The sequence below is a fragment of the Lacerta agilis genome, chromosome 10 (assembly GCF_009819535.1).
Source record: "Lacerta agilis isolate rLacAgi1 chromosome 10, rLacAgi1.pri, whole genome shotgun sequence".
In the NCBI taxonomy this organism is placed as follows: Eukaryota; Metazoa; Chordata; class Lepidosauria; order Squamata; family Lacertidae; genus Lacerta; species Lacerta agilis.
Window position 1 is genome coordinate 38958852 of NC_046321.1, and position 19184 is coordinate 38978035.

The 19184-nt window shown below is 39.3% G+C and overlaps 2 protein-coding genes across 2 annotated transcripts in view; both read right to left on the reverse strand.

The window, feature by feature from the left end:
- PTPRQ (protein tyrosine phosphatase receptor type Q) overlaps window positions 1-3526 on the reverse strand; it is a 102623-nt gene extending 99097 nt beyond the window's left edge. The window contains exons 1-3 of the mRNA XM_033161627.1: window positions 3383-3526; window positions 504-690; window positions 91-375 (exon numbers count right to left, since the gene is read on the reverse strand). Coding sequence (XP_033017518.1) covers window positions 91-375; window positions 504-690; window positions 3383-3418 — 508 coding nt within the window. The 5' untranslated portion in view covers window positions 3419-3526. The remainder of the gene's footprint in view (window positions 1-90; window positions 376-503; window positions 691-3382) is intronic.
- Window positions 3527-9686: 6160 nt separating this feature from the next.
- Window positions 9687-19184, reverse strand: part of OTOGL (otogelin like) — an 83707-nt gene continuing 74209 nt past the window's right edge. The window contains 5 exon segments of the mRNA XM_033162657.1: window positions 9687-9918; window positions 12084-12163; window positions 16100-16145; window positions 16988-17107; window positions 18867-18971. Of these exon segments, the coding sequence (XP_033018548.1) occupies window positions 9718-9918; window positions 12084-12163; window positions 16100-16145; window positions 16988-17107; window positions 18867-18971 (552 nt within the window). The 3' untranslated portion in view covers window positions 9687-9717.

Sequence of the window (19184 nt, forward strand, 5' to 3'; positions counted from 1 at the left end):
ATCATGATAAAACACAATATATTCTTTTTCCATGGATGACATATATTAAAAATGTGTTACATTAATATATTTTATTGTAATGTAACTTACTTGTCTCTAGCATCCTCACTGGGTGTAAGCTAATATGTGCCCCTTCAGGGCTTCTTGCCGATAATAAAAAATTATACAAATGACCAGGGCACAATTTCAAAATTTTTGTTTGTGTTGAATTTAGAGTAAAAGTTTCAGAATGTTGTTCTGAAAGTTCAAAGTAGTATTTAATAGTGAGCTGAAAGTCTGAAGTAAACCAGCCAATCAAACTGCTCCAAAAAAGTGCTGCTTCATCCGTGCCAACATCCTGCACCTTAAATGTGAAGTTTTCAGGAACAGAGGACACTGAAAAGAACAATTTTTAAAACTTTAGATCCAAATGTCAATTCTGAACATAAAATTTTAATTATTCTTCATTAAAAGTACCTTTTAATAAAATGTTTTAAAATGAAAGCAGGTAATAAAATAATTACATTCATATTTGCAAATATATGGCAATGGGATATAGCAGAAGAAAGGCATGAAAAAGTAATTTGGACCACTAGAATTTCGCTGGAATGCATAACAATCAGTTTCATTTTCTGGGATCATTGGCAGAGAAGAGAACTCAGATTGTCCAAAATATGGGGAGTCATCTGACCATGAGAGATGTCCTTCTTCCTGCAAGAATCAAAATTACTGTAATAAATTCCTTCTTGTATTAGTTAATTGCATTCCACAATACACCTGATATACTTCAAACAAGTGTCATGCCTTGTTCCTTTTGAGCAAGTTCGTTAGGCAGGCTGTCAAAACATGTTTCTTTTCAGGCAGGCATTTGACCTTCCAGTATACCGAGAGTTGTTGGGTTTTTTCCTCCTACTATATGAGATCAGTTGTCGAATTCGGCTATTTTTTATTCTTGTCCTCCACTTGAGAGATTTTTAATAATCTGTTGGGAGCCACCCAGAGTGGCAGGGGAAACCCAGCCAGGTGGGCGGGGTATAAGTAATAAACTTTTATTTATTTATTTATTTATTTATTTATTTATTTATTTATTTATTACATTGGATTGAGCTTTGGAAAATGCTGCCAATTTTCTGAAAGAAATAAAACCTTAAAATATATGAATATGCCTGTTTAATAAATATTTGTTGTTGTTGTTCAGTCGTTCAGTCATGTCCGACTCTTCGTGACCCCATGGACCAGAGCACGCCAGGCACGTCTACCCTTCACTCCCTCTCGCAGTTTGGCCAAACTCATGTTAGTGGCTTCGAGAACACTGTCCACAACACCAAAGTTGTTTTTCCTACAGTTGAGTGAGCCACATAATAATGGCTGTAGCATAGCTTCAGGGAACATTATTACCCGGTAATGCTATGTATTCACACACTTCTTATAATTTGCTTTATATAACTTGCTTTATACAAACACATGCTTTATACAAAATCTCTTGTGAAGTAGGCCATGATTAATCTCATTTTACAGATGGACACAGAAACTCCATGACACAGGTGGGTTGGAACTTCCCCAGTAACTTCCATGTTATACTGTCTAAGATCTAACATACTAATCTCAGATATAGCATACTGACCTTAATGTCATTGAGACCTGTCCATAGCATGATTACGTGACTGAACGACTGCAGATAAGAAGTAAGAAATGCATGCTCTTCTTTATTCTTTATATCAACAAGACGCGCCCCACTTGAAAATAATTCACAGCTCTGTTGTGCCACACTCCAAGGCTGTCTTTCTTTACCTACTTTGTAGCAGCCATGCTTGAAAGCTGTCCAACCATCTGAACAAAAACCTAAAATGGACATGTAATTCCAGTATTCCAAATCATTTTTCAACACACACACACACACACACACACACACGACTAAATAAATCTATTTCCCTATATGATGATGGTTAAATTAAGCATGCCTACCACATTCACTAATTTTTCTAAAACAAATTAAATCATCATAATTTTATACAAGTCTCATAAAGGATGCTCTTAAAAGTCTATTTGAGTTGTACTGGAATAACAATGCCTGTATTCACATCACAGTTTGTAGATTGACACCATGAATAGCACTATTTCTGTTAATGGGAATATTTATACTGTATTGTATTAGTAAAACATTAGGTTAACTTAAGGTAGTTTAGGGGGGAAAGTTTCCCATTATTTCCTTCCACTTTCAGCCAACTAAGGCCTGTCTGGGATAGGCTGCAGTGGGAGGGTGGGGCAGATGTCATGGACCAGAACCAGGTGATGGAAGTGTGGATTGTCACTAAATGAACCTATGGGGCACTGCCATCTTCTAACTCCAGTGACTCATAGGTTCATAAGCATGCAGTGACATCAGCCTGGCTTGACTTATATTTTAATTGGTTAGATCCAGTGCTATTTTTCTAGAAAAAGAGGTGCCAGAACTCACAATGAACACCTCCTTCAGAATGGCAATGGCACTCACCTGAAAGGTGCCAGAACTGAGTTCTGGTGAGTTCCAGCTGGGAAAAAGCCCCAGTTATACCTGTATTCTGCTCCTTTGTAGAAATTACAAATGGCCCACATGGAGCTACCAGACACTCTCCCATCCAGGCATTGGTCATTTCTAAATTCGGTATATTAGATGCTTTTAGACCAGGAATAGCAACAATACAAAATTTTAAGTACACACCTGTTTCAATGTGAACATCCAGCATCTGAGACACATTAACAAAATCCAAGTGAAGCTGTTTAAATTTAAAACTAAAGGTGTACAAAGTTGCAGGTCTCAGATCTGTCCATTCATAGAAGACGTCATTATGCTTGAACATCCGAAAAATGTTATTACATGAAATTTCAACAGAAAAATCGTTAGCTAGAATATTCCAGCTAAACAATGCACTAGTACTTGTCACATGTGTTTTGACAATGTCTGAAATTCCACCTGCAAACCAAATTAGAAAATTTCAACAGATTAATAGGGGATAAATATTAACACAACAATAATAATAATAAAATTCCAAAGTAATAGATTGGGGTGTGAGAGAGACTATTTCTGTTCAAATATCAAGTTGGCTATTATAAAATACTAAATGTAATCATATACCTTTTTCATCTTAGTCTATGATTATGTTAAAAGTAAGTCCTACATTGTTGTATAGTCCGTCCGTCCCCGGTTAGGCACGTCCAATATGTGTGCGACTGTATACGAGCATCATACCAAACCCGGAAGTGACCCAGAAACAGCATAGAGATGTGACTAAAACATCACTAAAAAGGCGGAGGGGGGTGTTTGCAGGCTTTTTCAATGGGTTTCAATTATATGTGATTTCACCAAAGTGCGTGGTGTCTCGGAATGTAACACCCGCGTAAACGGAGGGCTGCCTGTACTTACGTGTCTTGAATGATTTTGCATGTAGAATTTTCCCATTCTTCAGTGACTGCACCATCACATCATATTTCTTCCCTTCTTCAAGCAGAATTGTAACATTTTGTGCTTTTAGTTGAGTTGTGGAAACACTTTTCACATTCTGCAATTTAAAAGAGTGCTATTTTATTTTATTTCATTTTATTTTTCTTTAAGAATTAATATTGCACTGTAGCTGAGGCAGCAGTTCTAAATACACTATTAATTAAAGAGCATCTCCTCCTCCCCTCCCTCAAGTTCCATCTTCTAGGAGAAAAAAGGTCATTTTCTATTGCAGCTCTCAAATTCTGGCACGCCTTTCCATGCCTATATGCCTCCCACACAGTAATCTTTCTGCAACAATGTTTCCTCCCTTATGGCTCTAATCTATATTATTATAGGCTATCTGTTTTGCTGACTGGTTTTTGTTTTTATTGTGGTTTCAATTTCTTTTATGGTTTTGTTGTTTATCACAAGCACCCAGGTTATAATCATTCAAATGGCATTTCTATTGGAATGGTCTATAACTAAAAGGGCTATAGAGTCCAGCAAGTGCAGCAACAGACTCATTTACTATTAAATTCAGGAGAAATAAAGGCCAGATTGCCTAATACCATGTGGATTGGAAGGGTCCTTATAACATCTTCCCTTTTTAGACTTCCTTTTTCCCAACCCATAGGATTACATAAATTCTATTTTCAAAGGTTAACCATTTTCTCTTAAACTTTTTTTAGACAACCAAAACACCCTTGCCAACATTATTTTTTAAGCAAACATGTTCAACCAAATCCTGCAATCAAATCAAATTAGTGTAACTGCTGAAAACATCATGTGATGCTAAGCATACAGCCTACTTTTTCAGCCGACTCATCAGTGAGATGATATGTTACAACATAAAAATCTGGATTCCTCCCTTTCGGAAACTCTGACCACTCCAAGAAAACGGCTCTAGTTGGCTTCTTTACTTGACCACACTTCAGGCCACCAGATATCTGCAATGCAAAGATGCAATATATGTCAAATGATAATCAACTGCGTAATTGGGGAAAAACAATATATATTGAAAGGTAAAGGGACCCCTGACCATTAGGTCCAGTCGCGGACGACTGTGGGATTGCGGCACTCATCTTGCTTTATTGGCCGAGGGAGCCGGCGTACAGCTTCCAGGTCATGTGGCCAGCATGACTAAGCCGCTTCTGGCGAACCAGAGCAATGCACAGAAACGCCGTTTACCTTCCCACCAGAGCAAGGACTGAGCAACGGGAGCTCACCCCGTCGTGGGGATTCAAACCACCGACCTTCTGATCAACAAGCCCTAAGCTCTGTGGTTTAACCCACAGCACCACCCACGTCCCATAAATCAAACCATAGTTTGTTGTAATTCATGAAGCAATTTGTTATTGTAATTGAAACATCAAAGAATAGTTCACTTTATGCAAACATGACAAATATTGCTAGATAAAACAGAGCTCACGATGTCTTACCTGAAATGCACACTGCATAACAATCAGTAACCAAACTACTTTGTCCATGGAGCAGGATTGCTTTGGCTCTCAGATTTTGGTTTGGGTCAGTATCCCAATAGCTAAATTATGGTTGCATAAATGTAGACAAATAAGATAATTAATATAGCAGCACTCGCTTGCTTTCATTTCTGTTGCATTGCTTTATTTTTTTTATCTACTGCCTAAGCATAGCCAGGATTTGGAGGGGGGCAGGCTTCTGTTAGGAGGGGCAAGACTTCAGATTTGTATTGATTTTGATTGATTTGGGTGGGAAGCTGCCTCCCCGCCTGTCCCTTGACTACGCCCATGCTGCTAAGCTATCAGTTATACACACTTGCCAGCAAAAAGAAGCAACCTTTCTGCCTTACCGCGAGAAGGGGTGTGTGTGTGTTTTAGAATAGTTTGTTGTCCAATCCATTTAGTTCTCACATGCGCTTTTACGCACTAAGAGGGGGGGTGGGGAAGGAAGCCCCCAAACGCACGTGCGAAATAAACCTCCCTCCCTTCTCTCCCCAACACCCTTTTCAAATCTTCGCGCTCCCTCTCCCCAGCCGCGCAGAACCCACCTGCTGGCAAAAGGAAGGAAAGGCGCGCCTTCGGCGAGCAGCCGCCGTCTTCTCCTGTGTGGCCAGCTCTTCCTTGGCGCGCGCGCTCAGGTCCCCGTGTCCAACTACTTCTAGCGAGTCTCGCCTTTTCCCCTTCTTTAGGCTGCTGCAGGGGGGTGCGTGGGAGGGGAGGTCTCCATGGAAACTTGAGGAGGGGAGGAAAGGAAGGCGGGAGGCTTTGACACCTTCGTTCAATCTGAGGTCCGTAGGGAACGAGCGCTTCCCCCCCCCCTTAAAAACTTTGCCTTAAGAATCCAATTTGAATCCTGAGCTCCAAACTGCATTTGGAATTAGACAAATCCGGATAGCTATAAACGCTCAGCTTATTTTTAAAGAAGGGGGGGTTCTGTTTGGGGGAGGAGGAGGGGGTTAGGATTGGGTTTTGTTTTTGTTTTTTTAAGATTCAGGAGATTTTCATTAATGGCAATGCAGACGACCCAGCAAAGCCTTAAAACTGAAGGACCCACAGGCACACAATGGTTCAAGGGTCACGAAATGGAAGCTTGAAATCCATTTTTCTTCAGAGGAGGAATACCTGAAGGGCAGGGAGAGGAGGGTTGGATTTGCATGACTTCTGTAAAAAAATAAAAAAAAATCCCCCAAACTGACCAATTATATAGTTATTCTATTCACCAGATGCCTAAAGCTCCAGATCTCCCCATAAGAAATTTGTTTCCATTTTTGTGGACAGGTGTTCATTGATGTTATGGCCTCACACTGAAAAGGACAGTGAAAATGGCATGCTATCATCAGGCAAGGATTCAAGCTGAGTTGACCAAAGGTTTATCCAATCTCGACGAAAAGCCCATCCCCAGAGTATCTGAACTAGCCAAAAGTCGTTTCAGGGGAAAGATGGACTATTAGAAAAATAGAATTGTAGAGTTGGGAGGGGCCACAAGGGTCATTCTAGTCCAACTCCCTGCAGTGCAGGATTTATTTTTTATTTTTTTGCTCAAAATGGAGCTCAAACCTATGACCCTGAGATTAAGGGTCTCATGCTCTACAGACTGAGCTATTTTATTATTTATTAAATTTCTATTCTGCCCTTCATACCCGGATGGATGTGTTCTGCCATGTGCTCTGAACTAGCAGTTACTGGGAGTTGCAGTGCTGTTTTACTCATGCTGCTTGTGGACTCCCCATAGGGATCTGGTTGATCCCTATGAGAATAGAGTGTTGGGCTAGATAGGCCTTTGAACTGATCTGGCAGGGCTCTTGTTAGGCTTCTAAATCTAGTCTAAGCTTTCATCAAAACACTGAACATCCCAAAGGAAAGGGGGAAACTAACTTTAAGGGGGGATATTTACACATTAAAAACTACATTTATAAACCTCTTTATAGCCTCCTGCAATGTTTTGAAATTACCTGTGCAGATCATTCCAAAATCTGATGACTCTTCTGTTTTAAAATATGGAGATAAAGCAAATCACGATGATGAGAGTTGAAATTCTAGACCCGGTTGATAAATTAACAACAGGTCTGGATAGAGCATCCACTTGAGAGTTATTAAATAACTCAGATGTGAAATTGCCGGTCTTATGACAAAAATATGCAACTTGGCCTTAAGATCAGTTGCCACATTTAACACAAATTTTTAAAAAGAGAGCCAGTGGGGATCCAGGAAATAACAAGTCAGTTTGTCCTTGGAAAACTGGCGGAAATCATGTAAGACTTGCTGAAGCAGAATTAGCATGATTTCTGCAGTTAAGTCCTCTAGCTAACCTTTTAGATTTCTTTGAATGTGCCAAGAAGCATAGAAAGAGATTATCTAGTTGGCATGGTGCTCTTGGACTTAAAAAAAAAAAAAAAAACTTCTGATAAAGTCTCAGCAAAGACTCCTAAAGCTTAGCATTAGAGGACAGGTCAGTAACTGGTTAAGGAGCAGGAAGCAGATAGGAATGAGTTGAACTAAATGGGCTTCTGGTGTTATCTGGCTGGCATCTTCTTATGTTTTAAGAACAATGCCAAAGTAAATGTGATACAATGTCTTAATACCAAACAGCTCCCTTCACCCGAAACAAACTCTGCTTTACTGTGGAAATTAAAAAAAAAACTATGTTGCTGTTTGATTACATTTCAGTGCAATTATTTAACATTTGGTCTCAATTTGTTGCATACAATTCAGATATATCCAAAACGGTGTTTATGTTGCAAGAAGTAATATTGTATCTGCATATATTTGTAGGATTTCCTGCATCAGGGCTATGGCTGTATTAGATGATTGGTGTAATACTGATGACACAGCGTATAAATAAGTTTTTAAAGGAGGATGAGCATAGATACGGCTTTCTTGTGCAACAGTACTTTTCCTCCATATACAGTAATGGGAGTCGCGTTCACTGATCATCTAGAGCTCGAAACAGATACATTATAACTTTTGCCAAGCATCAATTTTAAGTGAGGGCCAGTGTTCAAAACAGTGGTACCTCGGGTTACAGACGCTTCAGGTTACAAACTCCGCTAACCCGGATGTAGTACCTCAGGTTAAGAACTTTGCTTCAGAATGAGAACAAAAATCATGCGGCGGCAGCAGGAGGCCCCATTAGCTAAAGTGGTACCTCAGGTTAAGAACAGTTTCAAGTTAAGAACGGACCTCCAGAACAAATTACGGTGAGTACCACTGTAATCAGCATAAATGCCCCTTAAAAAACAAAGCAACTTATTTATGCTTGGGTGGTGCATTTTTTATCTTAATTAAGTAGATACTCCTTAAATAAAAATATTTTTGTTTTCCACTGCTTCTAGTGAACATTGTGAGTTAATTAAAAATATTCACAAAGTAAAACCAGGGGGCAAGCTACAGGTTACACCAGGAATGGGGAACATTTTTTCTGTTGGGAGCTTTGAGTAGAGCCAGAGCCAAAAGTCAGAGTTTGCAAAATGCAGGACTGCAAAGCACTTCCTCTTTCCCTCTCTAGCTCTGTCTCTCAGTTTCTCTCTCTCATACACACAAACACAGTGGAATAATTCATAGTAATGGAAGTGTCTTTTAAAATATATTTATTTACTTAATAGGATATGTAACAAAAGCACTGTATTCAGAAGTTTCAGGTAGGTTAACAATTCAGTAATGTCCCATGATTCCCAAGATGTGCTTAGATCAACAGGTTTGTATCTGTAAATAGTTTTGCACAGTCCAGAGTTTCACATGCACTTATCTCAATTTGCTCTAACTCAAATCTAATATGCATCATCGGATGTGGAACACCTCTTTCTCATGACTACACTAAGGTTTAATATGATGAGGTGCTTGTTTGAAATCCTCAGACTGGCTGTAATACAGAGGGAGGAGCTTTCAGATTCTACATAAGGCACTAACTCCTGAAGTAACTATGCTCTTTGACTTTCATTATAATGCACATTTTTCAATTCTCCTGATACTACTGTCAAAGTATCGGGCAATATACAGGTTATTCCAAAGCTGTAGTATTTATTGCAGAACAATCACATATATTTATAACAAAAAGTTATCAAATATTTTCATCAAAATAGTAATATAATATATTTAAATTGTTTAAATAATAATAGCAGTCCTCCCAAAGTAAAGGTGCATTTTCTTCTTTAACAGAAGTATACATATATTTTGTATCACCTTTTAATCCAAAGGACATATCACAAACACCTGTAGCTCTTTTTTAAACCCCGTAAATATCAAATCATGTCAGCAGTGATTAATTAGTAGTTTTCAGATACACTTTAACAGTAGCCACAAGATTCTGGGGATGTTCAAAAGGAACACAAAAAATGTAAAGTGTGCTGGAAGATAGAAAACAAACAGAAATACACAACTGAAACAAGGAATACCAGTTTGCTATAGATTTTTAAAGTAACCAGTTATTTATTGCAAACATTTTACTGCACAGTGTAATGTTTACAATAATTGTAAGTATAAATGAGTGATACCAACAGACATGCTAATAAGCTACAAAAGGTCTCCAGTTATAATTAGAGACGTGTTTGTGATTAACATTGTTTACCGTGAACTGATTAATTCACACATCTAAATGAAGTTAAGTCGGTGACTAAAATGAACTAATTCTTGCATATATGTTAACACGTACAATTTTGCTGTAGCATTAAAACACAGAATACTATCAATTTTAATATATTTATGAAACATGAAAAATATGTATATATTAATAAGATATTTATTAAATCCGAATACAATAATAAACATGTTTGATTATGGTCTTCCATAAGATTCCAGACAATCTTAATTCCACTGGCATGAACAGTCTGTGGGCTCCTGAATGACGTACAATATTTCAGTGCCATTTCCTGAGCAGTAGAGTGGAATGGTGAGATTCTGCACTCCGTTTTCACGACAGCATTTACAGAATCTTAAATGGCTATTAATGTTGATATTAAAAATTGTGGCAGATGGACATTTTCCATTACAAGAAGCCACATTAATCTGTTAAGAGAGACGGAAAGAAGCAAGAAATCATCCATTACTAGATGCTTTGGGGTGAGGAGGAAGCAAGCAATTTTTTTGGGTGAATGTTCACTTTGTGCACACCTCATCTAATGACTTCACAGGGCTGCTTCCCAAAAAGATAACATTATCTGTAGGTAATGCGTGTTCTCCATCCTAGAGAGCACGGGTTGCGGTGGGGGCCAGAAAATCCACCCTTCCAGTGTGGGTTGGTTCTGAGTTAGTCGCTGTTTTGATTGGGGCATTACTTGTTGTTGGGGAGAAATTAACGTTGCAATCTTGGTTGATGGACAGTTACTGGATTAAGATCCTTGGCACGCCCTGTATTATTTCTCTTTGCTGCTTGCAACGGATCGCCCGCCCTCCCCTCCCTCGTTTAGGCCTCTGCTTTGACCTTGCTATGCCTGTCATGGGGTCGTCTGCCGTTGGTGCAGGGGCCTGGTAGGAATTTTTCCAGTTGGCTGATTGGCTGGTGCCCTCTGGTTTTCGCCTACTGCGTAGCAACTAGTCACAACTTGTAAGGTTGGCGGTTAGGCATTGGTTTCGTGTTCGTTGCTGGAGGGGTTATGATTGGCTGTGTCTGCCCCTCCAATGCTGCTGCTGCTGCGTGGGAATTCCATTAAAGGAATCCAGGGGCTCGCAATGCTTTTGTCCGTATCCCCCGGTCGGGGGCCAGGGCCACGAAAGAGCCCCTGGGAGCATTTGGGGAGAATCGTTGTGTCTGATCCCCCAGCTCCTATTCTCTCCCCAAAATGCTTTCCCTTACTGACGGTCGTCAGTTCTGTCCCCAGTGGGTCAGATAGTCTAAACCAATGCCTAAGCAACCACTCACATATCTTGTATTTTAATAAAGTTGTGGCCAAAATTTATCCCAAAAACCCAAACCAAAATTAATGTTTCTGGTGTGAGTTATTTACTGGAGGGTGGTTGGGGACCTCAACACGCAACTAGTTAGCCCTGGTTGCTATAGGCTATTTTCAGAGCTGAATAGGGAAGTTACACTCTCTACCTCTCACTTCTCAAGAAAGATAGAATCGCAGAATTTTAGAGTTGGAATAGATCCCACAACTAAAGCGTAAGATTCTCAGAGTCCGACACATGTGCCCTCAAGCAAACATCTGTTGTGCCTCCAATCTAAGGCAAACACAAATGTGAGAGAAAGAGAAGGTGATTTGTGCCCAGCACAAGAACTCGTCTCACATGCCAAATTTGCCAGGCATTTTTATGTCATCATAAAAATATGCACCCTGCTCTGATAGTTTCATTTATCTGTAAAAATTAACTCATGCGACCTGAAAAATGAATTCAGCCCAATCCTAACCTTTGTATTGGTTAAGCTGCAACTGCATATGTACCTCTATAACCTCGGTATATCAACTGTACTTCAAAAACATTGCAATTAATATATACATATAGAAATGAAATCCCCCCTTTTAAGGGTGCTAAGATGTAATACCTCTGTTTTGTGAGACAATAAATGATTTATCATGTATACTTACATGGAAATATATTATCCGATATCTGGTACCTCACAAAACAGAGGTATTATATCTTGATCTCTTAAAGAGATTTTATTCTGTATGACATCAAAGGCATACCCATTGTGAGAAGACAAAGAGGGGTGTTGTTTGGTTTTTAAAGCACATTATGGGCATTTGTTATATATTGGCACACTTCATTTAGAGTATGAGGACATTTAATGATAGATGTCTGTGCTTTTGCCTGGTGTCAGCAATTACGTTGTGTACAGTTTATCTGGAGTCAGAACAGAAGAGCTCAGCATTTCTCTCAGGGAAGAGGCAATTAAACTGTAAATACATATATGAGTAGGAGGACATTGCCAGGGTGAGATATTTCCCAGAGGTCAGGGGAGTTGTGGGTCTGTTTAGGTCTGTAGGTGTGGGTGTGTCTTTATTTTGCACACTACCCATGAGTGTTTTAAAGGTTGGCTTGTATTATTACCCACACTGACTGGAAGGAAGTAACCTTTATTATTATTATTATCATCATCATCATCTATATACCACCCTATACCTGGAGGTCTCAGGGCGGTTCACAGAATAAAATCAAAATATAAAACCAGAAAATACATATTCAAAATTAAAACAACAACCCAATACCCCCTTTTAGGCACTTGTACTTACAGGGCTCCGGCTTATGCAGTCATGTTTCCTTATAGTTGTCCTGACGGTAACTTTTTGGCAAATCTTTTCATCTCGTTTGCCTAATGGAACATAAAATAACCTGCCATTTACTCATATATACTTGCTAAACCAGGAATATAATTTTCAAAATAACATTCATTAGGCCATGATTCAAAGAGCCCTTTAGGTTTGTGTTGGTGTTTTTGAACATGCTCCAGAGCAGTTCATCCTTAGATATCAGTCCAGAAGTTCTGGGAGCCTCTCATTAGGTGATTCTAGGACTGGTTTCAAAAGTGAGAACTCAGGAGCCATATTGCATTTCTAAAATCTATCTTGTGGTTCTATGGGCAATGGCCTTTTAATGAGCATTTGTTAAGGGTTAACTTAAGAGTAAATTCTTCAGTATTAGTTTCTGATGCAGGAACATTCCTGATAGAATCTGTTTTGTGTGGAAGAGCTGAAGCGTTATATATGTCATAATAGTTCCAAATAGTTTTTGAATCCATTGTTAACACCCCCATGTTCACTGCATATGTTGAGAGGATTCAAGGATAAAAATGTGGCTGTCATTCAGTATTTGATGCTCAAGCTAATGAAAATTGAAAATTGAATGCACATTACAAAAATCAAGAAGGAAAGCCAGACTGCACCAGATGCAGTAAATCTAACTTACTGAAGGTCTTGTTCACACAAATCTTCTCAGCTAAATCTACACAGGAGTGCCAATACAATCATGGAGCTTCCACCAGCCATGGGCATTGAAGCATTATTTCAATGTTAAAAGACAGTTCTATGATATACCTCCTTTTGTGAACACAGCTAGGCCAATAGATGCATGTGTCTATATCACAATTGCCCCCGCACCCACCACCTCACAACACAAACTCACAACACAAATAAGGGCACCATATTTCCCTCGGTCGCCACTTAAATGCTTCCTAGCACAGCGCTGTGACAGCCATCACTGCAAGGTGGCTCTTTAATTAGGAAATAAAAAGCCTCAGCAGTTTTCTCTAAAATATATATATGTGGCCAAAATATTCTGATTCTGCAAAGCGATAAGCAATGAACTAAGTAAGGTGTGTAATGTCATCTAATAAATATTGTGAAACACTGAGTCACAGAAGCATATCGACAACATCTCTATAAAGAATATTAACATTTTAACAATTTTTAAAGGAAAGAAAATACATTATTAAAAATAGTAATACCTGGTTCACAATTAATACTATCAGTAGAGACTACGGGGCTAATGGCAAAGGGTAATACACCCCGTCCAGAACCTGGCAGAATTATTGGGAACATAAGTTTTTTTGTGATATAAAAACATTTTTTTACATGAATAACATTGTATTAATTCTTACACTGCCAACTGTAATTTCTCTTTTTTTCTTTTTGAAAAACAGGAACAATTCTTCCTATTTTTCTCAATTATTGACAACCTGTGCTTTAAGACTTGCCTGGGTAACAAAGCTACAATGTTCACACAAGAGATTAAAAAAATAATAATTCTAGGGGGCATCTTATGACTCTGGCAAGGTAAGAATTAAATATATGAACTCACTTAGCATGCATTTAATCATTCTCCTGTTAAAATGAAGATTATTGGTTCCCGTTAAAACCCAAGGATCTGCAAGCTATACTTGGAGCTGACTTTTAAACTGCTTTACCAAAGAAAGCACATGCTTTTAGTTTTTTTTTAAAATAAAAACATTCTCTATAAGCATGTAAAATAGCATTTCATTTTGTTGCATTTTTTGTTTTTAGAAGCCATTTCAGCCAATGGTTCTGAAGTATAACAATGCCTTTCCTAGAGTATGGAATTCTTCAAAAGCTACGGAGTTTTGGTAATACCCTGAAGATACATTGAGCCATGTACACTGAACGCTTAGGGTAGGTCTGCTTCATATAGTGAATGGAGAAGAAGAAAGATGTGGCTTCATCGAGAGCTTATTCAGCTTTGGTTATCTACATAGCAGAATAATTCTCCTTAATATTTTTCTTAATGTCTATCACTCAAAATAACATTGTGCCAAGTGAGCGGCCGTTGTCACATGGTGCAACTGAGAAAGCCGCTAGCTTCCGACACGGCTAGGGGAGGCGATGGTCACCTGGCACTGCCCACCTCTGACCACATCGAGCTCCTAGGTAAAGGTGGGCAGTGCCCACTTAGCCAATCAGAGGGGCTGCGATCAGGGGGTGGCCAGGTGCAGGCCCTTCGTGTCTATCACTCAAAATAGTGATCTCTTTAGCCAAAGCCATATCTAGGCTTTAGTCATGATACATGCACGCCCATACCAGATGCCCTGAACACATGTATACAGATACATGGCTTCAGACAGTGTTATGTTTTCAAATGAAAAGAGGTCTGGGTGTGGCCTATATGCAAAGGAAAATTGCGGGGGGGGGGGCCTCCAGGCACAAGCAAGAAGTGCTTTCCACATCCTAAAGAAACATAAATGCAGCTGCATGGAATAGAAGTTCCCAAGACATTTGGCAAATTGTTAGAGGCAGGTTTCCTAGGAGATAATCAAATGCATCTCCTGTTGGGCTGACTTTAGTGAACTGTGCCATGAAAGATTCCCCAAGGAATATAAAGAACAAACATCTTTCCCTTTGTAAAGATGTTAGGAACCACCAATCTGTGTAGCTTGCTTTGTATTTCTTTAGTGCTTCGCTTCGAGTTGTATGTGATCCCCCCAGTTCTGTTCTTTCTAGAGCCCACACAAGTGTTGAAAGTTTTTTATTCCTTCTCAGTTAAAATGTCTACAATTCCTCACACTGGTACAGTCCGTACTTTCCATTACACCTTAATTAAAAGCAAACTATGATTTGATGTGAATTTGCACTGTGCTAATGTACACTGCTCAGTAATTATTTTTCCACTCTTTCCAAGCTTCTACTGCAGCACACCACCAAGAAACAACCCAAAGACTGTTTGTCATGATAACCTGGCCTTATGATTTGTTTCTCCCAAACACTGAGCAGAACAAATCTTGCCCTATGGTTTATTTGAATAAAGATAAACCACCGTCCTGGCTCTGCACACCTGAGCATGCCAGACACTGGCTGTTTCCTGGTGATGTGGAAGCAATAGGAATGGGGGAGGACCAGAGCAAAATTTTTGAGCAGTGGGCATCAGCATGCTTCAAATTCACATTAAACATTGTTTGCATTTGAACTATGGTTTAATGTGGTATGTGAATGAGGCCTGTGAAAAGTCATATTGCACTGCTAAGTTCCCACTGGCTATCAAAGTTTCGAAATGTTTAGGTCACTGAAAAATAAGCCTAGGGGGAACTGTCAAAAGAGAATCCAAGTGTACAATGTCCTTCACTATCCGGATGTGCTAATTCATGTCACAGAGACCTTTTTGATCCTGAAACTGGAATATGCCATACAATATTTTGTGCAAATGCCTTCACATTTGGACACTGCAATTTGATACATAACTTCTTACAATGGAAATTGTCTCTTTTAAAAAATTCTTTATGCATAATTTTGCTCACTTAAATATCTTGTTATATATGGGCTTGGACTGAAGATGGAAAACATTTATTCCTATAGAACACATAGCAGGAGAACCTAGAACCACCATCACACTGTTATAAATCAATTCTCCACTTTTATTTCAAACATGTGTATGAATTGTTCTGGAACAATCTAGGCAAATATCTATATCTATAGCTATATATAACCTCATTTATTAAAAATACAAAGTAGCTTTTAGTTTCACCCCCTGCTATATTTGGCGAGATTTGGTTATACTCCAGAAGAAGATAAAAGTTTAACAAAAAACACACAAACACAACCAAAATCACCCTGTGAGCAGCCATATCAAGCAAGGCTTGTCAATGACATTTGTTAAGACTACACATACATTACATGATTTGGGATGGCATGCTTTTTATTTCCACATGTCCCACTTAAAAGGAGTGAAAAACACACACAGCTATCCAAAACCGAAGCCAAACTAGCATACAACTAGCACTGAATGCAGCTTTTGTTCCACTTACACGTCCTGCAGCAGCCATCATTATATGTCTCTATAGTGCCTCCATTCTGGGAAAATAAAAAAAAGAATATTTCAAAACAGACTGTGCCCATAGGAACATCTTGATAAGTCTGAATGACTCTTGTGAACCAGGAACGACTAACCTTTGGTAGGGTTGTCATATTTCAAAAAGTTTCTGAGCCTTTTTATTTATTTTTTAGGAAATTTGCCACAAAACCTACACTTCCGACATAGGTTGCCATACAGCTGGGTTTTCCCTGACATTTTTTCCATAGTTTTGGAAATTCCGCCCAGACGCAATTTTCGGCGGGAGAATAACAGCTATGCCTGGGAAATTCCGGGCATATGGCAGCTCTATCTTTGGCACTCCAGGTGCCGATGATGAACTATAACTTTCATGTTAAGAATGGGGGCTGCAATCCTTATCACATTAATCTTGGAGTAAGTCCCAATTAACTCAATTGGGTTTTCTTCCGAGCAGACACACTGCGAGTTACAAAATCTGGAGACCATGAGCCTTTGCATCAGCCACGTTTATTCTAATCCACCGATTAGAATCAGTTCTGATGTATTCATTTCAACGAAAGAAGCAGATCCACAAGCATTCATGCAGAACTGCCCATGTGAGCAAGGAGAGTACCCCATTTGCCCCAGAAAGCTCATGGACTCCAGTTAAAGACATTTTCATTTATGTAAATAAGACTTTATGTAAGTAAGATATTATTTGCCGTCTGGCGTAATTCAGAAAAAAAGATTAATGAAAACACTGAAATGTAGACAGTTTCTCTATGTTAAACTATTACAAGCGGATTGCATGCTCCTCAAGAAAAATGTTATTTCATATATTTCCTCATTTGTATACAATACAGGTATGCATAGGATTACAAACCTTTGTGCACTCAGTCTCATTAAAGGGTGGGCAAACCACACTGGAGCCAAGCACTATTGCACCACCAGCAGTCTTTGTGCATTCATATTTAGTGCAGTTTGAGTCCCATGTGCTTCCTTCCTATAAAGTGAGAGATCAAAGGTTATTCTTCTGGAGAGAAAAGAACTGATTAAAAGACCACAGGAACATTTACTTGACATTAAGGTTTAATGGCTAACGGAGCTGACCACAAACAATGTTTTCTGAGAATACCATATTAACCATCTTCACTGCAATAATGACACTTTCCTGTTTCTCAAAGGCCACAGTTTCCAAGAGGGGTAGCTCCTGTTAGCACTCACCATTGTTTGTTGCCTTCACACTACTTGGGGATTCCCAGGCACAGAGTAGAGCAGGCATAGGCAAACTCTGGCCCTCCAGATGTTTGGGACTACAATTCCCATCATCCCTGACCACTGGTCCTGTTAGCTAGGGATGATGGGAATTGTAGTCCCAGACATCTGGAGGGCCTGGAGTAGAGCCATAACTGAGCTTATAAAGCCCTGCCTTGAGAGTGCATATATAACAACTTACCAGAAGTCTTACTTCTTACCTTGCTATGAGGCAGGCATAGAGGCAGCTTTAACCGTGATTTGCTCAGTTCCAGTGCAATACAGTGGTACCTTGGTTCTCGAACAGAATGCCTTCTGGGAGTCCATTTGACTCCCAGAACCATTTGAAAAGCAAGGCATGGCTTCTGATTGGCTGCAAGAGCGTCCTGCAGCCAATTGGAAGCCGCAGAAGCTGCGCCGGACGTTCGGCTTCCAAAAATCGTTCGAAAACTGGAACACTCACTTCTGGGTTTCGATCGTTCGGGAGCCAATTTGTTCAGGAGCCAAGGCGTTTGAGATCCAAGGTACGACTGTACTCAACCACAGTTAAGATGGAACATAGTTTGCACATCCACTTCAAACTAAGACATCATGCTGTGGTTTGCATCCAATATTTTTAATTGTTGGGTCAGTTGAGATGTAACAGGATTGGTCTGTGAATGGTGTGCCTGTCCACTTCCTCCTTGCCCTGCACCTCTGTTTGTATACATGTCCATAGCTGTCACCCTTCCCCTTATTTTTGCAGGAAATTCCCCTATCAGTACTATTTCCCGCAAAAAAGGGAAGGGTGACAGCTATGTACATGGCATGTTAATTTCCTGTGACATCTAAATGGGGAAACTCGGGTTTAAACTGACTTACAAAGCAGGATGTGCAACTGAGAGGATATAGCTTCTTTCTGGCCTCTTACAGGTTTGTTTGAGTTTTTTGGTCAGATTTTTTAATTGTTTGTAGCTATGGCCATTACAGTGTAACTCACACAATCAAGGTAAATGCAGGAGTAAGTTAAAAGTCCTTTTTTGTTGAAAATACAGGTTGCCTGAAAGCATCCAAGGTTTATGCTGTTTTTTACCTCGTGTGAAGTAAGAAGGGAGGCGGTGCTGTTGAATGAAAAATCCCATGAAGATCTGGACCATAATTTTAGAACAACAATTTGGTACCAAGAGGTCTGAAAGAGCTGCTGCTGTTGAATTGTTGTGTTCAGGTCCTACACATTAGATTTTCAATTATTTATAGTGTTTTGGATCAAATGTGCCTGGACACCACCTGACTTACTCAAGAGTTTGTGCAGGTGGCAGCCCTAACTATTTTCTGGCTTGTGATGATGCCCATATGGACACAAGCACCAAATATTCAAGGTGGCTTCCAATCAAAGAAAGTTTGACTCAAGAGTAGGAATATGTGGAACAACTTCTATAGGATTTAATATTTTTTTTATAAATTAAAGACAACATAGTCTGAATTCTGATAATGTAGTCAGTTTTTTTCAGCTTTTCAGGAGGACTTACTTCATAAATGACTGAGGTTCCGTTGCCAGAATAGAAAATACAGGACACATTTATGCAGGAACCACAACAAGCATGTTGACTAGGAGATGGGACATATACTTGGTGCTGTTAAAAAGATAGATATTTTGTGTTTAAAAGGGATAATATTTAAAGCATTACTTTCAAATACATACTAATAACTACAACCATGTCATGGATTTAATGTGTTGTGATAGCAAAATGTTGATATTATGGTTTTCTGTGCATTTCTTTGTTCCCATGTCATTGCTGTAAACAGGTTGCCATCTTGTAACTACCGCCACCAGCCCTTAGACCAAC